The 8,886-nt window shown below is 35.9% G+C and overlaps 1 protein-coding gene across 1 annotated transcript; it reads right to left on the reverse strand.

Moving 5' to 3' along the window:
• Positions 1-755: 755 nt before the first annotated feature.
• On the reverse strand, positions 756-8,376 carry LOC105121468 (protein BREVIS RADIX-like). Its single transcript, XM_011020116.1, has 7 exons — positions 7,975-8,376; positions 7,307-7,504; positions 5,870-6,027; positions 2,619-3,025; positions 2,310-2,439; positions 1,495-1,856; positions 756-1,174 (listed from the first exon to the last, which is right to left on the reverse strand). Exons 3-7 carry the CDS (start codon positions 5,987-5,989, stop codon positions 1,096-1,098), a joined length of 1,098 nt encoding a protein of 365 aa, XP_011018418.1. The 5' UTR covers positions 5,990-6,027; positions 7,307-7,504; positions 7,975-8,376; the 3' UTR covers positions 756-1,095.
• Between the last annotated feature and the right edge of the window lie 510 nt (positions 8,377-8,886).

The following is an 8,886-nucleotide window of genomic DNA, read 5'->3' on the forward strand; positions in this document are numbered from 1 at the left end:
TTCTCTGAGGTCTAGCCTCGGTCTTTGCTTGCTGTAATATTAGGTTGAGAAAATAGCAGAACGGGATGCCTTTCACCAAATGAGTTAATATAGATAAGTTTCAAAAGTTCAAAGCAAATCAATAGAACATTTTCTATCTCTGCCACGAGAGCAAGATGATCCAAATCCTTCTCTTTATGGAAGCGAAGGTAAATGATATGATTTCTCCAGAAAAAATTAACTAGATAAATTGATAAAGGGGAAGAGATTAAAATGGAAGCATGAAAAGATTACCAGGTTCAATGATTATACGTTCGTCAATAGGTTGTTTGTTCAGCTAAGGTTTTAACAGACAACGAGACAGAAACTCTTTCCACATCCACGTATCTTACCAGAGTTCTCGTTCGCTTTGAAGTTGCAAATTGGTTGTAATTTATTCACCACGCGACGGCCTCGATTTAAACCAATGAATTGCTCTCCATTAAAATGTACTCGAGATGTCAGCTTTCAATTCTGTTTGCAGTCTTCTTGCATGCACAGTGCACATTTAGAAAAGTGAGGTTGCAGGCGGTTTCAACAGCATTGCAATTTCTATGGGGGCGCTCACCAACCATCCTAACAACAAATGATCTCAATTCCATTCCTTTAGTTAAGACAAAAGAAAAAAAAAAACTGTGTTGCAGAGAACAAAACTCCGATAAGGGATTTGAGAGCCGAACAACCCCAGACAAGCCCAAAGACTAGTACTAGTCTTCCAGGAGGGAGAAATCGGAGGAGAACCTAAAAATTAAATGGTGTGCTTAATTCGTAATCAGGACAGCAGTAGAGACAAAAATTGGGCACATTAGGACATCCAAGGGGAAATGTGCCATTACAAAAAATGGATTCGTCACCCCAAGTGAAGGTACAATATGATTTGGTTCATAGAGTTAAGAAATAGTGTTAGTTCAGTGGAATAACCATCCAAGGTGGTGGCAAGTCCATTTCTCTGTAAAGACTTGAAAAGCATCCGTGAAAAACAAAACTGAATATGAGTTTCGTTTTTCTTTACGGGGTGGAGCAGCTGCACCCTGAATTCTTTACTAGACAGCAATTTAGGTTATGTAAAATCATCCTTTATAGATATTGAGCTTGTATTCTTTCTCTATTCTGTTCCCACCATGACTTCGCGTGCACTTCTCCGAATTGTTCTCGGCTGTAAACATCAAATAGAAAGACAAAATTTCAATGAAATATAATCGTTATGTAAGGTAGAGACATCAAACATGGTTAACAAGTATACCGCCATCCATTGAAAACAAAATCATACCACCAGCTAAAAAGGAAAGGCAGAAGAACAATTTTCATATGAAACTCGTTTCGATTTTACCAAGCAATAAATCCATTTTTAAATCTTATTTTTCATGTTGTATATATGCTTCTGGTGGTGCTCATGTAAGTGAAGTTTTCCTTCAATAGTTTCAGCCACCAAAAAAGATACAGCATGAAATGTGAATAATTAAGGATTTCCATTACCTGAATCTGACACGCCTGAGCTCCCTAGTGCCATCAGCTAATTGTCTGATAGTGATGTAAACCCCTGGTTCATCTTGCTCAACCCATTCCGCCTCCAGGTCGCTGGCATTGCTAACTGAAATAGAAGGCTCATCCCTCGATGAAGTTGTCGTCCGTGATGCATCTATTGAAGATGCCTCACCTTTTGGTCCCATATAGCCACTCGAACCAGGGTGGTAGTGCTGGTTGCCACCTTGATCCATAGAGTCAGGTGGGAAATAGCCTTTACTTCCAGAAGGTTTATAGTAGTTTCTTGGAGTAAACGATGGAACCATAGGGCTTTCCCTTGCAGATTCCATCCTTGAGTAGGAAGAATCTCTTTGCTGATTTGAAAAACAATTATCTTTCAGTAAAATTTTCAAGATGTGGAGTTTTTTTTTAAGATAACGAGGAGTTTCAATAGATAGAAGTAGTGGTGTGAAGAAACAAAAGGATATTTTCTTAGTTGGATAAAAACAAGAGGAAAAGCATGAAACAGGCATTTGTTGCAATAACGTGTCCAAAACTGTCTTTCAATTTAAGTTCTCGAATGGCATTTATTTTCCAACATCGAATCAGCTGTTTCAAGTCGATACCAATGAGGAGGAAAGTCTGATAAAGCTCATTATAGCTTTACAAGGAAAAGGTAAAGGAAATGCCAACCTTCAGTGCTTTGGAATGATTATGTAAAAACATTCCATGATCAAATAAACTGGAATGGAATCGTTTTGACTCAAAACCTTGATATGCTATTTCTAGAGTCTTTTAAGCAGCAAGATAAGATAGAAGAGATTTACCTCATCCTCGCACCTTGGGGGAGTGTGAAGTGCTTGCTGATTAAATCTCTGGACATTATAGAGCTCCATGATTCTATCGTAGTTCTCACCCCACCATCGCTGAGCTTGCCATTTATTAAACATCTCCCGGCTTCAAAACCCAAATGCCTGAGTAATGTCAGTTTGCGCTTACACAAGCCAGCTTAAGCTATTGTAATTTCTTTTCTGTTCACTTGCAAAACCCTATTACAAGGATTCTGTAATTTTTTTTAGTTCATTTTTTTCTGTTTGGAGCTAAAAGACAGATTGTTAAAGATAACTGAAACACACCTGAAGCGAATACGCTTTAGATCATTTCCTCCATTAGGGAGAGACACGAAAGTAATGTGAACGCCTGGCTCCACCTGTGCCATCCATTCCTTGGGCTCATCATCATTATCCAGCACCACATCACATGACTGTGCTGAGATAGACTCTGCTCGTCCAGGGGTCCGGTCACCACCATACACTGAAGTAAATCTAGAGTCAGCTCTGGCGCCTCGATGGTGACTGGGAGTGGTAAAATCCCATGCAGGGGTTGAGCTTGAGCTTCCACCTCCAAAATAGGGGTATGGAAGCCCTTCTGAAGCTGCATCGAAGTCAGGGTAAGGTCGCTGTCCTTTCTTGTAGCTGCTGGGAGTTGTGCAGGGCTTGCATTGCTTATAAGCACCAGACATTTTTAGTGCCATATCCTTGATCTGAACATTATTGAAATGCGTGGTTGATTATAATTGCAAAAGAGCTATATCATTCTATAAAAGAAATTGAAATATTTGGAAGTTGCGCAATTAAGTTGTCAATAGACATAAAGATTTTGAACAAAACTTAAGGGAGGTAACGGAAAGGATGGGCAATTTAAAATCATTTTATATTTTAAAATGTTTGTTGCACATAGATAAATCCTGAATATGACTGCCTAAAGAAAGCACCAGATTGCTTTGTATGGACAGTCATAAAATGCTAAGATAATGATGCATCTGCATAGAGACTTCTAATACATTTGGCAAAAGATCAGAATAAAAACAGACTCATCATAGGGGTTGTTTACAGAAGTATTAGCTGGTGCCTGTTTTCTGTTGTGAACATTGAGTCTCAGGAAAGACACAGCAGAATGTCCCTTGACCATGCCAGCAATTAATCGGCAATTTCATCAGAGAAGAAATGAAATCCCAAGGTACAGCTACTCCTTACAGTAAAAAGTCTAATGCCTCAATATAAATGGTAGCAAAAGAACTAAGCACAATTAAGGACTCTAATATATATGTGTGTGTGTGTGTGTGTGTGTTCCTGTTCGTTGAAATAGATATTATATTTGGCGGTGCAACATTTGATGATGCAACTTATGGTGGCCAGAGCAAGCATGAAGGAGCAATTTGCAAGCGAGTCAACAGCAATTATTTCTAATTTGAATAAGGTGCCTACGTTGCAAAATGAAGCATATTGCCCATCACAGAAGATGCCAGCAAAGGGGACGCTGAACCATCTCATTGGATGAATAAACGTTAACTGGCCTGTACTTGTGGATAGGAGACAGACACGAGCAGAATGCGGAAATCGGAGTTTTTACACACAAAAAAATCTGCAGTGGTGAATACTGCAAGGTGAGAACAGGAGCCAACTCTAATGGTCTTGCACAATCTGAAATGATTATGTACTTTTATGCTGCACAGTAATGGACGCTGGCCTCATTTCACTGCCCATCAACAGAGCAGGCAGATTCTTCCTTTATCCATACTATTATATGGTATATATCGAACTTTTGAGTTACAGTGGAACGACAAGAATTCAATGGTGGGTCCGATCAAAGACATCGAAGTGTCTTTTCGTAAATATCATCAATCTTCTCCTAAAGATCCCCACTGCTGCTCAATGTGGGATAATATGTTGGTTATTATGCTGTCTTTCATTTTCGTATTCCATGGCAAACATGACCAGTACAATGTCTAGGGTATTTTTAAAAAAAATTAACTTCATTGTTCAGAGAGCATTTCAGAGTTTTTTTCAAAAAAAAAAAAAAGAACTCGAAAGGGTGTTAGCAGCGGGTCCAACCCAAAATTCCTAGAATCATCTGACTTCTAAACGAGAACTAGAATATCATCTGCTAGTACAAAAGGTCTCAACAAGAACCCGGTGGTATGAGCTAGCCTCTTGTTATACTGGATGGATTTGTGGTGAAAGTGATGTCACCGCTACCAAGCTATAAAACGTGGTCCGATGGGGTAGCTACCACTCTAAACAAAGCTTTACATTACAGTCCTGTGAGATTCTCTATAAGAGTCGTGGCGATGCTGTCATTTTACTGAAACACTGCTTTTGAGTTTTCAGTTCTGACAGCTGCCGTGGAGGAGGTACAAGGCATGCAGAGGCTCCACCAGCCCATAGCTCCAAAAGTGGAATAGGGTTTTACAGTTATGAAAATCTGTTTCAATAATAATAATAATAATGGCAGTCTTATTGGAAATAATTTGCCAAATTCAAATTTAAAAAAAAAAAAAGCGAGAAAGAGAGGAACCGGAAGGGTTGTGTCCCCACGTCAGCAAGCAATATTTATATTTTACCATACCTAAAATACTAAATTTTGATAGTATGAGGAGACCGTAGACAGCCATGTGTAAACGTGAAAGATGCCAAAAAAAAAAAAAAAGAGGAAAAGATGGTCCCTTCCCCTTCTCACACTTGGACCCCACTATATCAATCACAACTTATATTATTGTTTCTTTACGTAAATAAGGAAGAGAGAGAAAATAAAAGCAAGCACATAAGACACCATGTACGGAGTGCTTCTGTTTCTTTCCCCTTGTGAGAGTCTATAATTATTATAATTATAAACTACGTTTTTGCCTTCCAGAATTTGTATCTTATGGTTTAAGATTTTTCAACATCAATTCTGTAGTTAATGAAAAGTTTCAAGTTTAAATCTTTATCTTTAAAAGAAAATTTGATTTTTTAAAATTAATATTTTTTTAATATTTTTGTATTGTTTTGATGTATTAATATTAAAAATAATTTTTCAAAAATAAAAAAATATTATTTTAATATATTTTTAAATAACTTTAAAAAACAAATACAACTATACTCATCACTGTTCACTCAAACACAGTATAATTATAAATAGCTAAGTCATTTAATAAAAAACTCTATTTTGTTTTTTAGTTCTCAATGTATGTGAGTGGAAGTTGATTTCAAAAAACTGAAACTTTCCTAGCTAATTAAGGAATGTTTTGGGAATGTTGTAAAAGTTATTTAAAGTATTGAAATAATATATTTTTTTAAATTTATTTTTACTATTAAATAATTAAAAATCATTAAAAAATTAAAGAAAAACTAGAAAATTCTTAAATTCATTGTTAGATTACAATGTCTAAACCGACCTTAAACTACGGAAGACAACATAGAAACTTTTAAAAACCAGAGAAAGAACATTGGAAAATCTTAAATTGTAGGAACATAGGCGGGAAATCGGTGAATTTATAGAGATAAAAATGACATTTAGCCTTTAAAATAATAATGTAGAGGAGGTAAGGGATAAGAGTAATTCGAACCTGTGAAGTGAGGCTTTTGACGGCTTCTTTTGTACTTGGGGTGCCACTTCCACGCGCTCCTCCTTCTTCTCCTCGTCCATCCTCCGCCGCTGGCTTGGTGCACGCTATGCACGTAAACATCTTCTCTCCTCTTTAGCTTTTATTTTTAGTTCTTAACCCTGCAAATGATATAATATTCACTTGTTATTATGCTGACAATGATTTCTAAACGTATCGCCTTTGTTTTTTGCTTTATTACTGTTTGCAGAAACAAAGTGAAAATGATGTTGGCAATGCGTTTGACCAGAATCTTTAATAAAAATCACATATTTACAGCATGTGATCATCAAATCAACATCAACTGTAGCTTCATTTTTTTAATATCAGTAGTCCTTAATATTTTACATGGCAGCTTCCTTCCCCCTTCAATAGCAAAAATCTACAGATTTCGTTCATGGCAACTGGCAAGACTCCAAGTGGGTAAGACAGTGGTATTTGATTGGATAGAGCAACAGTCAAATTACCATTACAGCCATGAAGGGGGGGTTGTGTGAAGGGTGTATGAGATCAAATTGATCAGATATTAGAACATTCTTATATCCATATTTGATGAAGCACACTGCCTTCTATGGGCCCTAACTTCAGTATATATTGCTGCATATGTTACTATTTATTTACGGAGAGGCAGATAGGGAAAAAATAAAAAGAAAAGGACCGCCAGGTTTAAGCCCAAAAAAGAAAAAACAAAGAGAAACACACACAATCCATTGCAATCCAAATGAATTAGATACCCAGAAACCAAAGGGAAAAAAGAAAACTAATCATGGAGACTTGCAAATCAAACGAAGTGGAGAAAGAATTTAAAGATTAGATTTTTGTTTTCAAGTTTTAAGGAAAACGATGCGTTTATTGGGGGAAGGACAAAAGGCCAAAAAGATAAAGGGAGGCTCGGGATCGGAGAAGCTAAATCAAAATAGAAAGAAAGAAAATGTTGGGATAAAACAGTGAGTCAAGAATGGAAAAGGAAAACAAAATGGGGACATAGCCCCATTTGAAAGTGGTCTAATCTAATAAAGAATCAAGTTCGTGTATGACGAATTTCTGACATGCCCTTTAAAAAAAAAAAAACCAGAGAGCAGTGAATCATATGAACTAGACAGCAACGCCCATCGATAATATATATATAATCTCTGAGAGATCAAAAGAAAAACTCAAAAAGCAATATGAAGGGTCAATCAACTCGTGCAGAAGAGATTGATAAAAAGAAAAAGAAAACCAAAAAGAAATGTAGTGTGTAGGAATGATGAAAGCGGTAGTTGAATAGACAGGGAGACAAGGAATATTTAAGAAGGGAAGAGTGAGCAACGTTGATATTTGTTTCATGCTCTCATAAAACACGAGAAAGAAAAAAAAATAGAAATGAAGAACTGCATCGTTATTATTCTGAAAACGACTTACCCAAAGCAAGATGACCCTCCCCCCGAAAAATAAAACACTCAACTGCTGCTGCTGTTGTTCTTAGCTGTCTACTTTATACAAGTACTGGTCTTCATAAATCTTGATCAGTGCTTTTGTTCCCGGATAGATATAATACTCTTGCTTTCTTTCAAATCTACCTCTCTTACTCTCAGCTCCTTTCAGATTTCACCATATAAACTGCAACAAAACAACATTAAATAGTCAAATTCTATACTACCTAAAGAAAAACAAATAGCACAGAAAGAGAAAAAAGCATATAAGACAAGCAAAGCCACATGGAAATGGTTCTTGAACAATAATAGCAGCACGATTGGAGATTTCTTCTAGGACTAAAATGGATGGGTTTGAGTCTAAATCACCAAAAAAAACAAGCAACTTACAGAGAGAGAGACAAGAAATACAAATAGTAAAGTCGTGCTCCGTTTGGTTGCTAAGAAAGTTCAAAAAGAAAAACCAAAAAAAGGAAAATATGAGGAATTAAAAGACATCCAACTACTCGATGATGAAACTACTTGCTCAGAATATACGAATCAAAAATCTTTAAAACGAGGTAAGAAAATAAAAAATAAAAAATAAAAATGCTATGCTTTTGGTAGCGGGCCAGTGAAGAAAAAAAACCCAGATAAAAACGAAATAAAAATTCTTACCTTCATCAACCTCTTAATCTCATAAGAACCGATTTTCTGTGTTTGTGATGGTTAGCAGCTGCTCCTCCAAGTTCTTGCAAACGAGATAGACAAAACCAATATAGAAAACAGCAATCTTTTTGGCTCACCTTGAATCTCTTCCCTTTTTAACAGATTACAAAGAGATAGCATAAAATCCTTGTAATCAATTTTCTATTCACTGCCACCACCCGTAATCCCTCTAATTTCGCAGATGATTTAGTGTTAACTCAAAAAAAATAAACTCTCTTTCTTGCTATAAAATAATAGCTGGGTTGCTTGCTAGAAGAGTGAAATGATATATCGGCGAAATGTATCGGATTTCGAGCTTCCCTCCCGGATTTAGTACGTTTCAACTAATCTTTCGTGAGCATTCAAAATGAGAAACTTACAGACAAGGGAAAGGATCAACTGGGAATCCTCGTATTTATATAAGAGAGACGCGACTTGACGCCGTCAATTTCCGACGTTACCCAACGGTTAAGGTGTCTCCACTGAGGATAATGAGGTACTTTTGTGTCGTTGAATAAAAAAAAAACAGATTAAACTTGTTGACCATCACGTTAAAATTCCTTTTTTCTTTTCTAGTTTTTTTTTTTTTCATGAAGGATCAAATTCTTTTAGCAGCTGTAGACTACAAAAATTTACGCACTTCATGATTACAAAAGCTTTGTCGTCGTATCTTAATAAATATAAAAAATAAAAATATGTTTAACTAAAAAATAATAATTTTAAAATGAATTTTTATATTTTCAAACACAAAAAATAATTTTACTCTTTTTTATTATTTATGAGATAATAATGAAACACTAACATAAATATAGACCCAAGAATATCATTTTATTATATTAAAAAAGAGATAATTAATTGGTTAAATTTTTTATTTGATAATAA

The sequence above is a fragment of the Populus euphratica genome, unplaced genomic scaffold (genome assembly GCF_000495115.2).
Source record: "Populus euphratica unplaced genomic scaffold, PopEup_1.0 scaffold25.1, whole genome shotgun sequence".
NCBI lineage: Eukaryota > Viridiplantae > Streptophyta > Magnoliopsida > Malpighiales > Salicaceae > Populus > Populus euphratica.